The 19,660-nt window shown below is 47.9% G+C and overlaps 1 protein-coding gene across 1 annotated transcript; it reads left to right on the forward strand.

The window, feature by feature from the left end:
- The first annotated feature begins 408 nt into the window (after window positions 1–408).
- Window positions 409–12,933, forward strand: GCDH (glutaryl-CoA dehydrogenase). Its single transcript, XM_066593627.1, has 12 exons — window positions 409–550; window positions 4,899–4,993; window positions 7,603–7,638; window positions 8,634–8,774; window positions 8,855–8,917; window positions 8,993–9,163; window positions 9,760–9,889; window positions 10,029–10,245; window positions 10,791–10,894; window positions 10,988–11,113; window positions 11,642–11,802; window positions 12,465–12,933. Exons 2-12 carry the CDS (start codon window positions 4,909–4,911, stop codon window positions 12,536–12,538), a joined length of 1,308 nt encoding a protein of 435 aa, XP_066449724.1. The 5' UTR covers window positions 409–550; window positions 4,899–4,908; the 3' UTR covers window positions 12,539–12,933.
- Window positions 12,934–19,660: the final 6,727 nt, after the last annotated feature.

Below are 19,660 nucleotides of genomic sequence, written 5' to 3' on the forward strand. Positions count from 1 at the left end.
TACCACACGGGACGGAGTTATACCACTGCAGGGGTCTCACACAGCAGCCAATCACATAATAGCCTTCATCACACAGCAGCCAATCACATAACAGCTTTCATCACACAGCAGCCAATCACATAACAGCTTTCATCACACAGCAGCCAATCACATAACAGCTTTCATCATACAGCAGCCAATCACATAACAGCTTTCATCACACAGCAGCCAATCACATAACAGCTTTCATCACACAACAGCCAATCACATACAGCTTTTCTGTTTCTAAGACAACCTGGAAAATAAAATCTGTAATTTGATTGGTCCTTAACTGTCCATGTCGACACTGATTGGTCGTCATGGACAGCTCTCCTTTACTGATTGACCCACAGAGACAACGCCTCCACGTACGTACGCCCGCAGCCGGCGCTCAGCTTCCTGTACTTGCCACACTCAACATGGCGTCTTAATCGTGCCAGTAACGTCATTCTTCAGCGACGCTGTACCGTGTCCACCAGGTGGTGCTGCCTGCTGTCTCCGTTTTATAACGAGGAGCCGTGAAGGAAGGACGGTGAGGGTTGTAGTTGTTGTGTATGCTGGTGTGGGGGAGGTTGTCAGGATACATATGGGGCTTACAGCTGGCGTAGAACTACAAGTCCCAGCATGTTTCCCCGGCAGCTTGTTGTGGTTTTGGGTGTTTCACAGTTGAATGTTCTCTTAAAACAGCGTCTCTTCCTATGGAATGGTGAACTACTAGTCTCAGCATGCGCTGCCAGGGATTACTGGGACTTGTACCTGTAGAGCAGGACTGCTTGGCTTCAGGCCAGGTGAGAAGTAAAGGTGCGCTTCCCCTTTAAGATCAGTATAGCGAGCCCCATAAAGGCTCATTGCTGTATATACACTGCGCCCCGTCTCTGGTTGGTGAGGATGGAAAGTTGGGAGAAAGTTCTGCAGGCTTTACTTTGTGTTTAAAATAAGTTCAGCTGCTGATTACACGGATGTGCTGGGGATTGTAGTTCCACAGCGACTACAAAGCATTCAGAGAGCTGCAGTGTGAGGTATAGTTACTATGGATCAGTACATCTGCAGGCGGTGGTACTACAACTCCCAGCACTCTGTAGTAGTTACTATGGATCACTACATCTGCAGGCGGTGGTACTACAACTCCCAGCACTCTGTAGTAGTTACTATGGATCACTACATCTGCAGGCGGTGGTACTACAACTCCCAGCACTCTGTAGTAGTTACTGTGGATTGGTATGTCTGCAGGCGGTGGTACTACAACTCCCAGCGCTCTGTAGTAGTTACTATGGATCGGTACATCTGCAGGCGGTGGTACTACAACTCCCAGCACTCTGTAGTAGTTACTATGGATTGGGATGTCTGCAGGTTGTGGTACTACAACTCCCAGCAGGTGATGACTCGAGTGCGTTTGGACACTGAACTTTGGCATTCCAAGGCTTCAGCTGCTCCGTCTCTTAGCTAATTGGCTGAAGCTGGAGGCGAGGCCCGGGATGATGCATCTGATTGGTGGAGGAGGCCTGTCTTACACCCCCCTTCCCCTGTTAAAGGGCCGGGTATAATCACTGACCTGCAAAAATGTGACTATTTACACAGTAAAATAGCAAAGTTCCATTAATTCAGAATCCAAATTCCTGGAACATCTGATAATCTGGCATCAGGCAAAAAATAGCCCCATTGCTGCTCTGTCTTGGGAAGAGGACTGGCAGGAAAGCCGCCTCCATGTTCTAGTGGGGGGGAGGGCTGAGCAGAGCCTGGAGACAGAATACTGTGCCTCGTCTAAATACTTCCCCCGGGTATTGTCTGCTCCGTCTTATGGAGGTCCAGTACTTTGGTGAACCTGAGGGTGTTGCTGAGGACTGTGCTAAAGGGCCACATTACAGTCATATCCTCTGCAGGCTGATCTACAGGAGATTCCAGTAATCCGGCAGACCTGTCAGATAACAGATAATACTACACTGTCCTACCAAAAGTAATTGGACCCCTGAGCGGGAATCAGAAGTAGTATTTATTTCCATATGCTGCTACTTAGTGAGGCGTCTTTGGCCCTAATGACATTGGATACTCTCCGGGACATACTTTCTAGTAACGTCTGATACACTGCAGCTGGTGTTTCCCTCCATTCATCCTGAAAATGTCTGACCAGTTCTCTTAGGCTGGGTTCACACGGGGCGTATTCCCGTCGGAAATCCCGCGGTTTGGCCGCAGCTGAAACGGGGAGAACCGCCGCGGAAAAACCCGCCGCGGCTTTGAAGCGGCCTGGCCGCTCGCTTTTCCGCCGTGGCCGGCGCTCCCATAGAGGAGAGCGCGGCCGCGGCGGAAAGAAAAAAAGAATGGACATGCTGCATATTCTGAAACCGCAGCAGCCGCAGCCGCGGTTTCAGCCGGACTTACCGCAGCGGATTGGCCGTCCCGTGTGGACGAAATTTCTGAGAAATCTCGTCCACATGGCTGGCTAATCCCGAGATTAGCGGCCGCGGGCAGATTTGCCGCGGCGCAATTCCGCGCGGAATTTCCACGGCAAATCCGTCCTGTGTGAACCCAGCCTTAGAGAAGATGGCCCCCTGTACCTGATTGGCTGCATGTGTGGTTGGCCTGTAGGTCCTGGAATGCCGCTAAGGATACTCGCTCATCTCTATTTACAGCTCATAATGTAAGCCAAAGAAGAGAACTAACCGTCAACCTAAGGCTGCCTGTCCACGGGCAATCTTGCATTGCGTTGCTCATGGCGATAATCCGGCCGCAGGTAACACAGGGACCGCTTACCATAGCGTTGCTATGGAAAGCGCAGCCGCGGCGTCCACGAGCGGAGAATCGTAGTGATTCTACACTCACGGGATCTAAATCACGGCATGCTGCGATTCTCCATGGTGAGACTGTCAGATGGGTTCACCGCAGAGAACTGCTCCCCCGCAGCGGAATATCACTGGCGATATTCCGCAACGGCCGTGGACAGGTGGCCTAAGGCTGCAGGGCAGGCAGTAATCAATGCACACGCTGCTGCTAGGACCTACCAGCCTTGACCCTATCAGGAGCTGGGGGTGTGAGAGGGTGTTCCCCCTGTTAAACCCTAGCTTCCGGTGGCACCAAGTTACAATAATACCATGGACACTGGTCATCTTTCCTGACCTGACGTTCCAGTTTGTCCCAGAGATGTCCAGTAGGTTCAGGTTGGGACTCTGTGCAGCCGGTCCAATCGTGGAACATCCGTATCCTCAACCCAACATAAAACAGCGTTGGCTCTGTGACAAGGCACGTCGTCTGGTTGGAAGTATGGCCGACCATTCCCAGAGTATTGTCACATTGTCGGCAGCACATTATTGTCTAGAATGTCAGGGTCACCTCTGTGTTCACGGTTCTTGTCACTAAAATCAGCAGCTGGAGACCATGGCATGTAAAACATCCCTGGACCATAGTGGAACCTCCGCCGTACTTACCTGTTGGCACAACACTCCGCCAAAAGGCGTTCCCCGGGCTCCTCCACACCCAGGTTCCTCATCTGATGTGAAGATGGAGTAGTGTAATTCGTCATTCTGTAGAACCTTCTTCAATTATTCAACTGTCCAATGATAACGCTCCTTGCACCATTGTAGACGGGCCGATGCATCTTTGAGGGAACTCACTAGATATTTGCAGGACGAATGGAGGGAAATACTGACTGCAGTGTATCAGATGTAGTAGAAAGTATGCCACGGAGAGTATCTGATGTCATTAGGGCCAAAGGAGCCCCACAGTCTTAGCACATGGATATAAACCCTACTTGTGATTCTTGCTCAGGGGTCCAACTACTTGTGGTAGGATAATGTGTGGAGAAATCCAGACTAATAGAAGTTGTCCTCGTGGGCCGCACTTCACTGCAAACCTAAGACCAGCAGGGATAGGAGATGCAGACAGCTGCTCTCTATGGCCGAGTTCTGTAACCCGTGACAGGTGACCTACTGGGAGTTGTAGTTTTGCCACAGGTTGGAGAGCACTCTAGTCTTCAATCTCTACATCAGTGTTCCCCAACTCCAGTCCTGAGCGCCCCCAACAGGTCATGTTTTCAGGATGTCCTCAGTATTGCACAGGGGATGTAATTATTGTCAGTGCCTCAGACATTGCCACAGGTGTTCATACTATAGGATATCCTGAAAACCTGACCTGTTGGGGTCCGTGAGGACTGGAGTTGGGAAACACTGCTATACAGTAGGGATTGGTGCGGGGGGCTCTGATTTTCCTGCTCTTCACCCTGGTACCCGTGCTGGATGTCCTGGCAGTGCAGTACTAGGACTCTACCCAGTGCCGGATTATCAGTTTGCACGTTAATGGTAATCTACAATAAATTCTAATTGTGGGTCCAGTTGTGGATTATTGATTTGGCTGACAAGGGCTTAAAGGGGTTTCCCAGGAGAATACTACTGGTTATCTCTCCTCATGAGAAGTCCTCAATAGTTGGCTGGTGTCCCCCACTAAGGATCTCAGGTGATTGGGCGCCTGCTGTCAATACTCAGGGATTGGAGTGGAAGTCGCTGCTCCGACCCCCGTGTAGTGGCCGAAGTTTGTAATTGCAGTCTCATTACAACCAATGACCACTACACAGTGGTCAGAACAGCAGCTTTCTCTCTGTGTATTGTGGCGCTGATGTACGCTGTAGATTTGTAGTGCGTCCGTAGTCTGAGACGCTACATGCTGCTCTGATTGGCCAGCACTGCTCACGTGAGCAACACTGACCAATCAGAGCAGCGTGTGGTGTCTCAGACTACTGATGCACTACAAATCTGCAGTGTGCATCGGGTCTTCAGAGCAGGCGTGCGGCCATGTTGGTACATTTGGGACCGGAGGGTTGCTCGCGGGGCGGATTACAGGACTCATCTGTATGTTTGGGTTTCTCATTTATGACAATTGTATATTATTCGCAGGGTGGTCACAATGTCGCTGATGGGGACCCCCCTCCGTCTGTTCAGAGCCGGGACTCGTGGCTTCAGCATCAGCGCAGCCAGGACACAGCAGAGCGGTAATAACCCCAGTCACTTCCTCTCATCCTTTGGATGTATCATCACAACTCCTGGAACCTTTTAATATACCTTGTGCTTCAGCTCATCAGCATCTCTGCTTGTTGTCAGTGAATAGGGACTTTTTTTTTTTTTTTTTTTCACCCCGGGGCTGAATGTACCGATGTAATACTTCTCACAGCTGACAGTGTGTTCCAATTGTATCCCGTGTGGGCAATCGGCAGCACAAATCTCCCTGTGCTTGTAATTTGTTACAATGTATCAGTGTGGAGTCCGGGCTCTGTATTACGCAGGGTTGTCACCGAGGGCCACACCAGCATTTTGGTTGCCTTCAAAGGCCCGTTTATAAGGGCTCATTCACACAGGCGTGTTTGTGCTCCATATTTTGCGCATTATTTTGACACGCGTAATACGGACTACTTCATCCCCACTGATTTGTATTTTCACATGAAAAATGCTCTGAATACACGTACAAAAGAAATGCAAGAAGGTCTGAATACGCAGTGAATACGCTCAGTTTCAGTCCGTTAAATTCTGCATATTTCGCAGACCGAAACTGCATTCGCCCATGTGACTGAGTCTGAAATGTAACCACTTCTTAACTTGGCTATGATGCCCTATGATGGGTTTTCTCCCCTTCCTCCTCTCTAGCAGCGAGCTTCCTACCTCGGAGGGTTGGCAGGGTGACGGATAGGGCTGGGAGAGCTGTGCCACTACCTGTAAGTGGTTTGAAGGTGCGCCAGAGCTGAGAATCCAAGATGGCACCCGCTCCCTGTGCTGGCGCTGCATCCTCTGCCAAGTGGAGGGCCGGTCATTCTGCATCTAGATCTCACGGTCCACAGAAAATAATGTAGCGGGAGGGATTTGGCCCGCGGGCCTTGAGGTTTGACACATGTGGCCTATACTGTATACAACTGTACCAAACCCACAGCTGTGTGAAGCTTTAGGTCAGGATGGATTCTCAGCTTCTCAATGTAAACAATGTTTCCGTTCACTGACAGGAAGTAGTTAATGACAATTCTGAGAATGTAATATATAAGGTATGTTGGAAAGTTGCAGAATGTTTCATTGTACAGTAGTTAAAGGGGTTGTTGGAGTTGTGGGCTTTAACTAAAAGGTCTTTCCCATGCAGTAAAATGCTGTAACTAACAGGAATATCCTCCCCGCACCCCCTGTGTTCCGCAGCGCTGCTGCTGCAGGTCTCCCCTGTGACGACATGTTTGCTGGCTGCCCCAGCTTGTTGACAGGACCTCACAGGCGCTGCAGCCAATCACAGAGCTCAGCGATCGATCACCAAATGGGCACAGAGGAGCGAGCAGCGGCCTGGCACGGGGCATAGTGAGTGTGGGGAGATATTCCTGTTGGGTGTTTTACCGCATGCGAAAGATCTTTTATTTAAAACCCTCAACTCAAACAACCCCTTTAAGCTTCACTGACATAGAAGGGTAAACCCCTTTAAAGGGAACCTGTCATGATCTCTATGGCAGAGCAGACCGAATAGTCACGCTGTGTGCTCAGGCGGGCTTTGCAGGGACACAGCGCAAGAATGGGGGGCATGATGAATATAGCGGAGCGCTCCACGGACTCCCCGTTCCCTGACCTTTCAGCCCCATAACAGTTTATACGGCTCAAAGGTCATGGCAGGTTAGGATACTCCGGTAGTCACTGTAGTGAGGGCTTCACTGATTGTCTAAGTGGGTGGGCTACAGCTTACCTCCTCTACTGTGCCCATCCACCTCACCTGGGGACATTACACAGAACTGTCATGCGAATAATCAGTAAATGACAATAATTCCATGTAGACAAGACCACCACCCGGGTGATGAGCCAGAATTCATTTGCAAGCGCTTTGTTTCAGCTCACCTAAAAATAGTCGCTGGTCCATTAACTATCATCTGGTGTAAACGGGTAATTGTTGTCTTTCAAGGACTAACCAAACACTTTGCGGGGAGGTGCGCAGACCTGAACAACAATCACTCAAAGTATACAAACAGGCGTTCCTATGCTGACAACTCGCTGTAGCTAATATTTCCATCGACCAGTCGAACGATAGTAATGTGTAAACCCACCTTTATTCAGCTTGCTTTGTTGCAGTTCACCTACTCCCCATGAGGTGGCAGAAGAGTCCTATCATAGTAAAGATACCACCACACTGTGGCTGGGTCACACCACCATGCAAAATCATAGAGCCATCGGGTGCTGCAGGATGCCAGCATTAGCTGTGCCACGGGGTTTCACCCGTAAGCTAACTAACTTCACATGGGCGAGTGTGATATTGCGCTCGCCAACATGCGATGTCCCCGCGGATGATGGGGAAGTAGCGACTAAAAGCGAGATGTGTTTCCCATTGCTGTCATTGGGAAAACCTCACATCGCACTCTTGTGCACGCTGTGCGTTTAGCTGAAATTGCCCATTGAAAAGCGCTAGACCCGCGTGCGGACACAGCGCCATACGGTTTATAGTCGCAGCAGAAATCCACAGCTCAGCCGGGATCCACCTTAGATTCAGCTGTGTGTGCGCCCCCTAATGCTCTGCTTCCATAATTACCCCTGCCAGTGTATTCCTCATGTGACTTGCAGTTTACCATAACTCCTATGTTCCATTTTACAGACCTCAAGACACAGAATGAGCAGAAGCCTGCAAAGTGTAAGTTCTCTTTCTAATCCTATACATTTCACCCTTTCACTGCCGGCACATATGTTATACGCCATGACTTCAGCTATTGCCACGGCTAGAATATCAGAGCTTTCACATGATACCAAAGCTGCAGTATACAGGGAGCAGTACGTTCGTAGAGCCGGTGGTGCTGTGTCTGTGTAGGGAGGGGGAGCTGCAAGTGAGAGCAGGAAGAAAACACCCCATCACTGTCTGCTGTCCCCAGTGTACAGGATGACCGGCTGCAGGAGCCTAGCTCCATGTTATTACCTCCCCTTAGCCATCAGAGATTATATGTTCTCACGTTTAGAGGGAGGGGTCTCTCTGATCAGACTATTTGTGACTATGTGCCTCTGACTCTTCAGAATCGGTAATTTTCATGCATTTTTTGCAAAAGTAACCGTTTGATGCAGAATTGCATGAAGGCGCAAGTAATTGTAAAGTGCTGGGTGAAGAGTTGAACTACAAAAGTTTATTTGGAAGTTGCCAAACTTTTTGTTATGGAGGAATTGCATTTGAACTTTTTTGTTAAAGGATTGTTCAGTTGTAAACTATTGATGGCCTGTCGTTGGGATGGGCTATCCATAGTAGATTGGTGGGGGTCTGGTGCTGAGGGTCCCCACTGATCAGCTGTTTACTGGGTCGGTGTTCTCATCTACTGAGCTGATTTTTGCAGGAAGCAGACAACTCTGTTCCCACTACAGTGGGCAGGCCTGGTATTACAAGCATAGTTCCCATTAACTTCAGTGCCTGTAATACCAAGCCTGGCCACTGCATTGGGAACAGAGCTGTCTGCTTCCTGCAAAGCAGCTCCGTGCACAAGTGCATTTGCCCAGGGAACAGCAAGGATCCTGGGCAGCAGACCGCCAGCAATCTACTATTGATGGTCTATTCTACAGATGGACCACCAATGGTTTACAACTGGATAACCCCTTTAAGCTCTCAGTTGTCTCAGTGATGCCTATGTGTATGCATTTGTACCACAGCCCGGGTGCAGTTTGACTGGAGCGATGCTCTTTGCCTGGATTCACAGTTGACCGAGGATGAGATCATGATCCGGGACTCCTTCCGTTCCTACTGCCAGGAGAGACTTATGCCACGGATTCTAATGGCGAACCGAAAAGAAGGTAGAAGTGATAAGTCCCGATCCTCCGTCTCTGTAGTGACGTCTTCCCCTTCATATAACTTCACCAATTCTTCCTTCTAGTGTTTGACCGGGAGATTATATCTGAGATGGGAGAATTGGGGGTTCTGGGATCCACCATTAAAGGTAACGGATCAGGGGTTTTTTTGTATAGAATATTCTTTTCTCCAGCATACTGACTGTACTTGGTTACTCCCCCAGGTTATGGCTGCGCCGGGACATCATATGTGGCGTACGGGCTGATAGCGAGAGAAGTGGAGAGAGTAGACAGCAGTTATCGCTCCGTCATGAGTGTTCAGTCCTCGCTGGTAATGCATCCTATCAATGCGTATGGGACAGAGGAGCAGAAGCAAAAATACCTTCCTAAATTAGGTAATGGTGCGCCGGACCCACATGTGGCAGTGAATGGTTGTCATGTTGCAGTAGTAGTGCCTGTGCCGCATATGGCTGGCCCTATGGAGTGGTAGTGGTGTCTGTGCCATAACTGGCTGGCACTATATGGTGGTAGTGGTGCCTGCTTCATAGATGGCTGTCCCTATGTGGTGCCTGCGCCGCACACGGCTGTCCCTATGTGGTGCCTGCGCCGCACACGGCTGTCCCTATGTGGTGCCTGCGCCGCACGCGGCTGTCCCTATGTAGTTAGATATGTATTGTTGTAGTGACTGTTCTGTTACTGGTGCATTCACAGCTGTTCCATTAACCCTTTGCAATCCAATTTTGGATTCATGGTTTCCTAGGGGGCTTTCTCTTTCTGCCATTATACAATGGCACCATCTGCTGGGTAGAGCTAGTACTGTGGTATGGGACATGCTGGAGAGGCCCCTGACTACAAAGCGGCCAGGAATATACAGTAACAATACCCTGCCGGACGTCTTCCGACATTGGAGCTGTACGGCCTTTAATCAAAATGTCTTCAGACGTCAGACAGTGGATTGGAAAGGGTTAAATAAGTGACATTTTCGTTGCAGCGCGAGGAGAGTGGCTGGGATGTTTCGGTCTCACAGAGCCAAACCATGGCAGCGACCCAACAGGAATGGAGACCAGAGCTCGGTACAATCGAACCAGCAAAACCTACACACTGAATGGATCCAAGACCTGGTATTACTACTAGTAATAAGTGTTCTGTATAGACCGCCAGTAAATATCACATGATGCCTGTAAACCGATAGTGATCATATGTGAATACTACGTAGTGTCTAACATGCCAGAATGACCACATGTACTGGTATGTCCATAGGATCTCCAACTCTCCTACTGCTGACCTGTGTGTGGTCTGGGCTGTGTGTGAAGATGGCAGAGTCCGAGGTTTCCTGATAGAGAGAGGAACCAAAGGGCTGTCCACCCCGAGGATAGAGGGCAAATTCTCTCTGCGGGCGTCGGACACCGGAATGATCTTAATGGAAGATGTCGAAATTCCAGAAGAAAACCTCCTGCCCAATGTGTCAGGAATGGGGGTGAGATACTCCATATAACCCCTCCCATTACTCATATATCCTCCACCTATTACTCCATGTAACCTCTACTATATCCCCTCCTATTACTTCCACATATACTCCTCCTATTACTCCGTATAACCTCCCCCTACAGCTTCACCTATTACATACATATATATATATATCCCCCTCCCATTACTCCATATAACATCCCCTATATCTCCTATTATTCCATAGATTGCCTCCTATTACTCATATATCCTCCCCCTATATCTCCTACTATTACTTCATATAGCCTCCTCCTTTTATTCCATATAGCCTCCCCCTATAGCTCCTCCTATTCCCCTATATCTCCTCCTGTTACTCCATATAACATTTCCTATTATTCCATATAACGCCTCCTATTACTCATATATTCTCCTCCTATTACTCATATATTCTCCTCCCATTACTCCATATATCCTACCCCTATATCTCCTACTATTTCTCCATATAGCCTCCCCCCCCCCTATATCTCCTCCTGTTACTCCATATAGCTTTCCCCATGAATCTTTTTCCTATTACAGGGACCTTTTGGTTGCCTTAACAATGCCCGCTATGGTATCTCTTGGGGCGCACTTGGTGCGGCGGAGTTCTGCTTCCATACAGCTCGTCAGTATACATTGGATAGGTATGTAGATTACTTTGTGGTTGAGACCACATCTGGCAGAGCTCTCTGCTGGGCTTCTGATATAAATAACATATATCTTCTTCTGCCCTTCAGGCTTCAGTTCGGTGTGCCACTTGCCAGAAACCAGCTGATTCAGAAGAAGATGGCAGATATGCTGACAGAAATCACCATTGGTCTGCAGGCATGTCTGCAACTTGGGCGCCTGAAGGATGAGGACAAGTAGGTTCTGTCTCCCCCAACATTGCTGACATTTGCTTTCTCCTTGAGTTGTCCCTTTAAATCAGATGAATTAGTGGGCTCAAGTTATATCCCACAAATGGCCCCCATTCTAACAAGTAGAAAACATTGTGCTGTTAGCCAGGGATTACATCTGGCAGCTCCTCTACCTTCCATATGTGCCTTCAGCCAACCTATAGCAGATCTTATACAACTCTGAACACCTAAACCCAGAAGCCATTCCATTTTATACGGCGGTAGATCCATTTTTGTTAACGTAGCACTCCCAATCCTCTGCCTTCATTCACACAGTGATAAGTTAAATGATAAAATTCTTACTGCTTGTTTCTGTCACTAGAGGGAGCTCCTTTGTATTCATTTGCATACATTGTTCTCCCCCTAGTGGCGGCTGCAGGTGACAAGAATTTTATGATTTAACTCCATGACTATATGAAGCAGAGCAGTACTCGCAGCCTTAGAGGATGCTGATAACACATGCAATGTATAATCTTCTCCTTTATAACATGTTAGGGCTACGCCAGAAATGATCTCTATGCTGAAGAGGAATTCCTGCGGGAAAGCTCTGGACATTGCCCGTCAAGCCCGGGATATGCTTGGAGGAAATGGGATTTGTGATGAGTACCACATCATCAGACACGTCATGAACCTGGAGTCTGTGAATACCTATGAAGGTAGGTATACAGGAGGATGGCTGTAAAGTCCACTGGTGATTAACATAAAAAGGTTATAGGGTTGTCGGCAATAGGTTACTGTGTGTACATGACGGAGCCCACAAAGACTACTGCTGGATGATAAGCATGGGGTACAATCATTCCTCCTTTGCATGTTGTAGGAGGGAGCCCAATCTAATCAACAAAAATGTCTTTGCTCATGAAGGTGAGACAATAGTGTCTCCAGGTTGGAGGAGGCATGGATTTACAATACTTGGACTTGAGTCACTGGGGAGACATCCGTAGAGCAAAATCTGACTAGGACCAGGAGGAATGCTGTTCAGGCTTTGTAGCCATACTGATGGTTCTTTACTGTTAGCCGTTTAGTCATTCCCGACCCTAAAGGCGAGCTCCCTCCATGTTTTTTGGTTTTGCACTGCTTCTTTCAGTTGTGTGATATCCATGCCAATATCCGCCATCGTGTTCTTTGGTGCCGGGTCTTTTGCCGCTGATCTGTCCGAGCATTATAGATTTTTCTAGTGACTCTGCTCGCATTACATGGCCAAAATACGTGAGCCTGAGCCTGCTCCCCTTTCTGACTGTCCCCCAGAGCCCACGTGAGGATATTCTTGGTATTATTTAATATTTCTTATAACATGACCATATACTCCTCCTCTTTGCAGGTACTCATGATATCCATGCGTTGATCCTGGGCCGAGCGATCACAGGGCTGCAGGCCTTCACTGTTAATAAGTAATCTGGCTGCCTCTCCTACAGAATGAATGCCCCAGTGGTTATTGGATGCGTCTGGGATCCAGATCTTCAGTCCTGATGTAAAATCGGATGTTTCTTGCAGACTGCACCACTGTTTTATTTCTTGATCGCAGGCTTGTCAGTCAGGACATGTTTTGTTATATAGTCTACAGCTAAATGGCTACTTTAGACAATGTATCCCAAGCTATCCAGTACATCTGTCATGCTGCTCTGTTTATACACATCAGGAACTGTGGAGATGGACCTTTATATTGTCATCAGATCTATTATACCGTATGGACGGTTTGGGTGGTGAGTAGGATGCCGGGGGATCACAGATGACCGTTGGCACACTGGATAATCGTCCGTGACACTCGTGACTCATCAGATCATGTAAAATGTTACAGCGATGATGTGACCAATAAACGTTAACCTCTTGGTGACGCCCAGTACCCCTTCTTACTGACCTCCCTAATGGGCTGTACACCTTTTTTCAATGCATTGGCTTGGCTGACTACTGACAGCGATGCTCCTGCTCTAACCACCAGGAGAGGAGAAACCTCAGATCTTGGCCGTTTAACCCCTTACATGCCACAATCGATAGCAGCTGCAGCATGCAAGCAGATGACAGAAGGAGCGGGGGACTCCTTCTGTTTCCCGTTAACATGCCACAGTGTCATTGCAAAGTACCAATAGTTTCCCGTGGCAGCCAGAAGCCTAACAAAAAAAACCTCTGTCTGCCATGTAACTCAACCTATTAGACCCTGCCTCGACACAGGTTTAGTAGAATGGACTACATAAGTAATGCAGTGTACTATCCCAACAATCAAACGGTTACATCTTCAAGTCCCCTTGAGGGACTAAACAGTAGTGTCAAAACAAGTTCAATAAAGTTTAATTTAAAGTTCTGGGTCTTAGAATGCAGTGATGCAGAATCAAGTGTTTTTAATGTGCAAAAGTAGAAAAAAATAATTTAAAAAAACCTATATAACTTGGTATTGCAGTAACTGTGCTGATCCAGATAAGAGTTATGTTCTGTTTTTATAGAATAGGGAACCCTGTGAAACGGGTTTGGGCTTTTGAAATGCAACTATTAAAATCGTTTGGCCCTTTAAAGGTGTTGTCCAGTTGTAGACAATTTATGGCCTATCCTCAGAACAGGTCATCAATAGTAGATCTGAGGCGGTCTGTTGCTCAGGAGCCCCACCAATCAGCTGTTTGCCAGGCCCGTGCACTCATACACTGAGCTAATTTCTGCAAGAAGCAGACAGCTCCGTTCTTACTGTAGTGGCCAGGCTTGGTACTGCAGGCAAAGTTTCAATGAGGGCTTGGCCTACAATACCAAGCCTGCCCAGTACAGTAAGAACAGAGCTGTCTGCTTCCAGCAGAACTTGGCTCTGCGCACAAACTTGCTGGCTTTAGCAAACAGCTGATCAAACAGCGGGGGTCCTGAGTGACCAGACCAAACCCACTTATATACTATTGATGACCAATTCTAATGGTCTTTTTAGACGGGACAAACTGTCGGGGAAACAATGCTAGACGTGCGCTCCTGTGCTGTTACACGAGCGATTATCGTCGGCAGCGCTCAGTGCTGCTGGAATGCCAGGGAGCGTTTTTCCCTCCTGTTCGCCTCCATTCACAGTAAGCAGACAGTCCTTTAAAGGTGAACAACTGCTGTTAACACTGAACGGTGCGTTGTTCAGTTTTACTGCATGCAGAAACTGAGCGACTCAACAATTCTCGTTCAGTCGCTGCATGCGTTTACACCGGACGACTATCGTACAAATTCCTGCGGGAGTGCTAGAATTTGAACGATAATCGTCCCATGTACAAGGGCCCTAAGGCCGCCTGCACACGAGCGGAAATCCCGCCGCGGGATTTCCCGCGGGATTTCCGCCGCTAACAGTTTGCATAGGAGTGCATTAAAATACGCACTCCTATGCAGACGGCCGCGGTTTGGCCGCGCGAAATCTCGCGCGGCAAACAAACCGCGGCATGTCCTAATTTTCTGCGGGGCACGCACTCACCCGGCCGCCGGCTCCGGTCTGCGCATGCGCCGGCTGCGCGGCAGCCGGCACATGAAAGAGACCCGGGGCCGCCAGGCGCGGGTGAGTACGCGCTCGTCCCTGCAGGCGCTCGGGTCGGATCGCGCGGCGAGAATTCTCGCTGCCGGATCCGACCCGCTCGTCTGCAGGCGGCCTAAGGGTAGACCATCAATAGTTTACAACTGCCAATCAGTTGCGAAAAAAATAGGCCCAATACTAAAGGCTAATGACAGCCAGTGGGACGTCCCAAGTCAGTTCTAACAATTTATCTGTATACTCTGCTATATATGATTTTTTTGTAACCTTTTGATGTAATTAAGAGAAACTTACGGTCTCTAAATGTGAAATCAGTAAAGAAAACCCCAGGAGTTTTCTCCACAACTATCCAGTGTGCAAACTGTCATTCACAATCCTCTGGTGCCCGACTCGCCATCCAAAACCTTCCTCCAGTCATCACCTTCACACTAAACTTGTTACTCCGTGCAAAATTGCCATCCTGCCCCGACTGGGCCGAGGATCTGCCGGGAGTACAGGTATAATGTCTACAATGGTGTACAGCACATCCGGGTGTCCCCCCTCCTGGAGCTCTCCTCTAGCCTGAATGTACTACTCGGTCAGGGGTTGCATCCCCTTTCATCTCACACACATCCGTTTTATAAAATGACTCCTTGCGTTGCGAATCCCTCTGATTTATGTTGGGTTGATTGTAACATCCGCTATGTGTCAATTTTCTGCTTATTGATCTTGGAGATTGTTAAGGTAGATGTAAAGAGATGCCGTAGCATACAGTGCGGGGCGGATGGATCTCGCACAATAAAAATCTTTAGTTTTTGAATTAAAACCTGCTCCTTGGTTCTTTATCAGCACATTAATAGAGGTGTTCTGGGGATTGGGGCTCCGGGGTGGACAATGAAAGCCTGATCTGTGAGCGGAGTAAGCAGGTTCTCTCACTATGATGTCAACAGAGAAGGGACCATATGATGCCAAAATATCCTTCTGGCTGGGTTCACAGGCCACAATGTTTTGAGGCCTTTCCTTGGGTGGGCAGTACTGTATCGTAAAGAGAAGAGCGGTCCAACAGTAAACCCATGTTTTTTCCTGGTAAAAACACATTTTTGTGCATTTGTAAAATGAGGTTTTCTGGATTTCACCCATTTCAAATTGAATGGATAAATTCACACGTGGATGTACGATGCCTTGGTCCCTTCAATCTCAGGATATACAGGAGTCCAAGAGGTTGGCCCACCACTGACCAGAAAGTGCTGGCATATCCTACCATTATACCGTCACTTTCAGTGATGGGTAAGACCTTTTAATCTTGGCTTGTTTAACCCTTTCACTACCAAAAATGTATGTAATATGCTTGTCATTGCTAAAATATTAGGACTAGCGCTCAAACTGGTACACCAGACTCTTACAAGTGCTGACCTATCCTCAGGAGGTCCACCGCTCAGGATCCCTGCTAATCATCCGGCCCGCTGGCAGTGCAGCGGGCCAGACGTTGGCATCGGTGGTCAGGGGAGGAAGTGTAAAAGTCAGCCGTCACTCCCACTGAAGTCAATGAAAGCGATTCCTTCTATTACACTTTCTGAAAGCAATGAGAAGCCTGAAGTGTAATAGAAGGCATCACTGCCATTGATATAAGTGAGGGTGAAGCCGACTATTATACTTCCTCCTCTGACCACTGATGAGGACGTCTGGTCCTGCTACACTGACAGCTGGCTGGATGATCGGCGAGGGTTCTGAGCGGTAGTTCCCTGCAGATCAGCTATTGATGACCTATCCTAAGGAGAGGTATCACTTATAAAAGCTTTAAATACCCCTTTAAATCTTGGCATCGTATTAAGTACAGGCGTTAATATTCTAGTTGCTACATTTGGGGCACAACACTTGTTATAAGCTGGGGAGCTCATCGTTTATATAGCATAAAGCTCATCACTCATCGTTCAGCTTAAACAGCAGCAGTTCAGTAGTGAACAGCCGCTGTGTTCTCCCAATGGAGAGGAGAGAAATCTGCACTGCCCTGCCCTCCTGCTGGCCGCTTCGTGAGCAAACCAGCGCTACAAGCTGCCGTGCAATAGCACAAAGACACAGGGGTAAGTGTTGGGCATCGTTTGCCTGACAGTTGTCCCGTTTAAATGGCCCTTTAGTGAACTCTTTTGGAACTCCCTGGATTTCTGCATTGATTAATATAATGTGGTCTGATTTTGTTATCGAAGTCACAATTCTAGACAAACACAGGGTAATGGCCCATTTACATGTAACAATTATCGCTTAAAATTTGTTCAAATGAACTAATCTGAGTGATAATCAGTGTAAATGCAGAAAAAAGTGCTCACAGTTGTTTATCGTTGACTGAAAGTATTAGTGATGCAGCAATAACTTCTCATTGTGTGTAAACGCTCCCCGCATAGGAGGTGAAGCGCAGAGCGATAAGCCAGTGATGTCTTTTAGTCTAAGCACTCTGCACAAACGCTGATTACCTTTTAGCGGTGACGTCGGCTCTCGTGCAGTCGTTTAAACAACTGTCCGCCTCCGTAAAAGGGCCAAAATTAACTAAAACCACTCAGATATACAATCCTTGGTTTTTTTTTTTGAGTAAATGGAGTAACATCCATAGTGCAGGGAGCAAAACTTAGTGAACCTCTATGTTAATGACGTGTGCATCAGCTAATTGACAAAAAGTGTTTCAATGAAGGTGATGTACATATTAAATAAAGGCAGACAAAGACTGGTTACTGACAAGTCTGTTCTTCTAACCAGAAGTACTGGTTAGATTGAACCATGCCAGGATGCAAACAACTTTCAGAAGACGTGTTATAGGGATGCGTGAGCCTGGAAAAGACTACAAAAACTAAAGACCTGGATGTACATGAATCGCTACAGATTGTTGCTTCTCTCCCTAAGAGAGGAACCGTGCAGACCAACCCCAGAACCTCACCTGTAAGGGTGACTACCCACTAGCAGTTTTTTTTTCCGCTGCGAATTCGCTGCATTTTTTTTTTCCAGATGTGTATGGGATTTCCCAATGTTAAAAAGACGCAAAGGAAATTTGCGTTTTTAACATTAGAAAGTTCCATAGGCAATTGGGGAAAAAAAACGCAGCCAATCCGCAGCGGAAAAAAACGCTAGTGGGTAGTCACCCTAAGACCTGAGGGAGGTAGTGTCATGGTTCGGGGCTGATTTGCTGCCTCGGCACCGATATGCGTTGTGATCATTGATGGATCCAAACCTCTTACAGGAGAATGTGAGGGCAGCCGTCCTTGACCTCAAGCAGGAGACACCTTGGGTGATGCAACAAGACAATGACCCAAAGCACACAAATCCACTAAAAATGGTTGAGAAAGCACATTTGTATTTTGTAATGAGCATGTCAGAGTCCTGACCGTCAGGCTGTATTTACATGGGCCATGCCAGCTGTGGCCGATGTTCTCGTGCGCAGCGCACATGGCATAACACACAAACCATCCGCCCGTGTGCTGTGTGGGGCACTGCATGTTCCAAGTATCACACAAGAATGGGACATGCAGCAATTTTTTAAACTCAGATCATCAATCCGAGTGAAAAATCACTTCAGAGTTTTTCTTTTTTACAGTGCGAGTTCTGTCCATACCACGAGTGGATGGAATTTGTAAGCGAATATTTACTCTGGCAGTATACCTTTTAGGGTGAATGCACATAGGTGGATTTGAATTGCGAAATCCGGAGCGGGCGGCCGCCTACGAATTCCGCAGAAAATATCGCCCATAACATGCTATGCAAAAGTGATTCATTATGCACACGAGTGGAAACCGCAATTGGTTTGAAAAATCGCGGCATGCTCCATTTTCGGGCGGGACCCACACGGATGGCTTCTATTGAAGTCAATGGAAGCCGTCCGACCCGCGGCCACTCCCAAATGTCTGTGCAGACTTTTTGCAGGGAAATTCTGCCGGCAATCTTGAGGCCTCCTGCACACGGGTGGATCGGACCTTACATATGGGATTCCCGCAGCGGAGTTCAACCCGCTGCCCAGCTGGTGATTCCATGCACCTGTCCGGCATAGTTTTTCTGCGCTGCAGATGTGCCAGCCGTAGGCGATAAGGCGGATTCCGCAACATTTCTGCAGTGCTCACTGACGCATGGTTTCCATTGACTTTAATGGAAGCCATCTGTGCGTAGCCAGCACAGTTTCGCAGCATGCCACAATTTCTCCTCCGTGAGCGAAGAATTGCAATCTATATTCGCTCATGGAGATGAAATCCCGTATTTCCATAGCATGCTATGGGGTGGTTTTTTACTGCAAAGTCCGGATGCGGACACCCACTGCAGACTCCGCAATGTAAATCCGCCCGTGTGCAGGAGGCCTAAACCCGAGACTAAACAGCAAGCTGGATGAGATTTGCAAAAATCTCGTCCACAAGCTGCGGAGAAGCCGTTGCTGCCAAGCCCCACTGAAGCTGACATATGTCGCGGAATTCAAAGCCTTGTTATGTCAATTGCATCACAGTTTCCGCGGCAGCCTCTCTCCTCTATATGGCCAGAAGACATGGCCATAGTGAAATACAGGCGGCACAGGTTTTGAAGCTGCATTTCTGCCACAGAAATGTCACAGTATTTCCATGCAGACCTGCTGCGGTCATTCCGTGAGATTTACGCCCCGTGTGACCACAGCCTAAATTAAGGAGAGACAAGAAGAGCAGTTGGACATGTAATTACTGCCGACCCTGATCAGAAGATTTGTGACTCTGTGACTCAGAGTATAACACATACCTTGGATCTGCTTAATCCTGGTGAATATCTGTGAAGTTATGTGCATGTAGACATAGATATAAGTAATACGAGTATGTATGAACTTTATGCAGCCTGAACTATTAGGGTGTTTTCACACATGATGGGTTTTGTTGCAGATCTGCAACACATTTCACACTTTCAATTGCAGGATTTTGCTGTGGATTTTTCCGCTGTGGAGAATCTGCCAAGTGTCAGCGCACCCTTATTTTTGATAGGTTTTGTGTACCTTAATCTATGGCCAGTTTTAAAGGGACACTGTCACCTCTGACCAGCACCATAAACGACTTCTAAGGGGAAATGCATGT

This window comes from Eleutherodactylus coqui, chromosome 2, assembly GCF_035609145.1.
Source record: "Eleutherodactylus coqui strain aEleCoq1 chromosome 2, aEleCoq1.hap1, whole genome shotgun sequence".
NCBI lineage: Eukaryota > Metazoa > Chordata > Amphibia > Anura > Eleutherodactylidae > Eleutherodactylus > Eleutherodactylus coqui.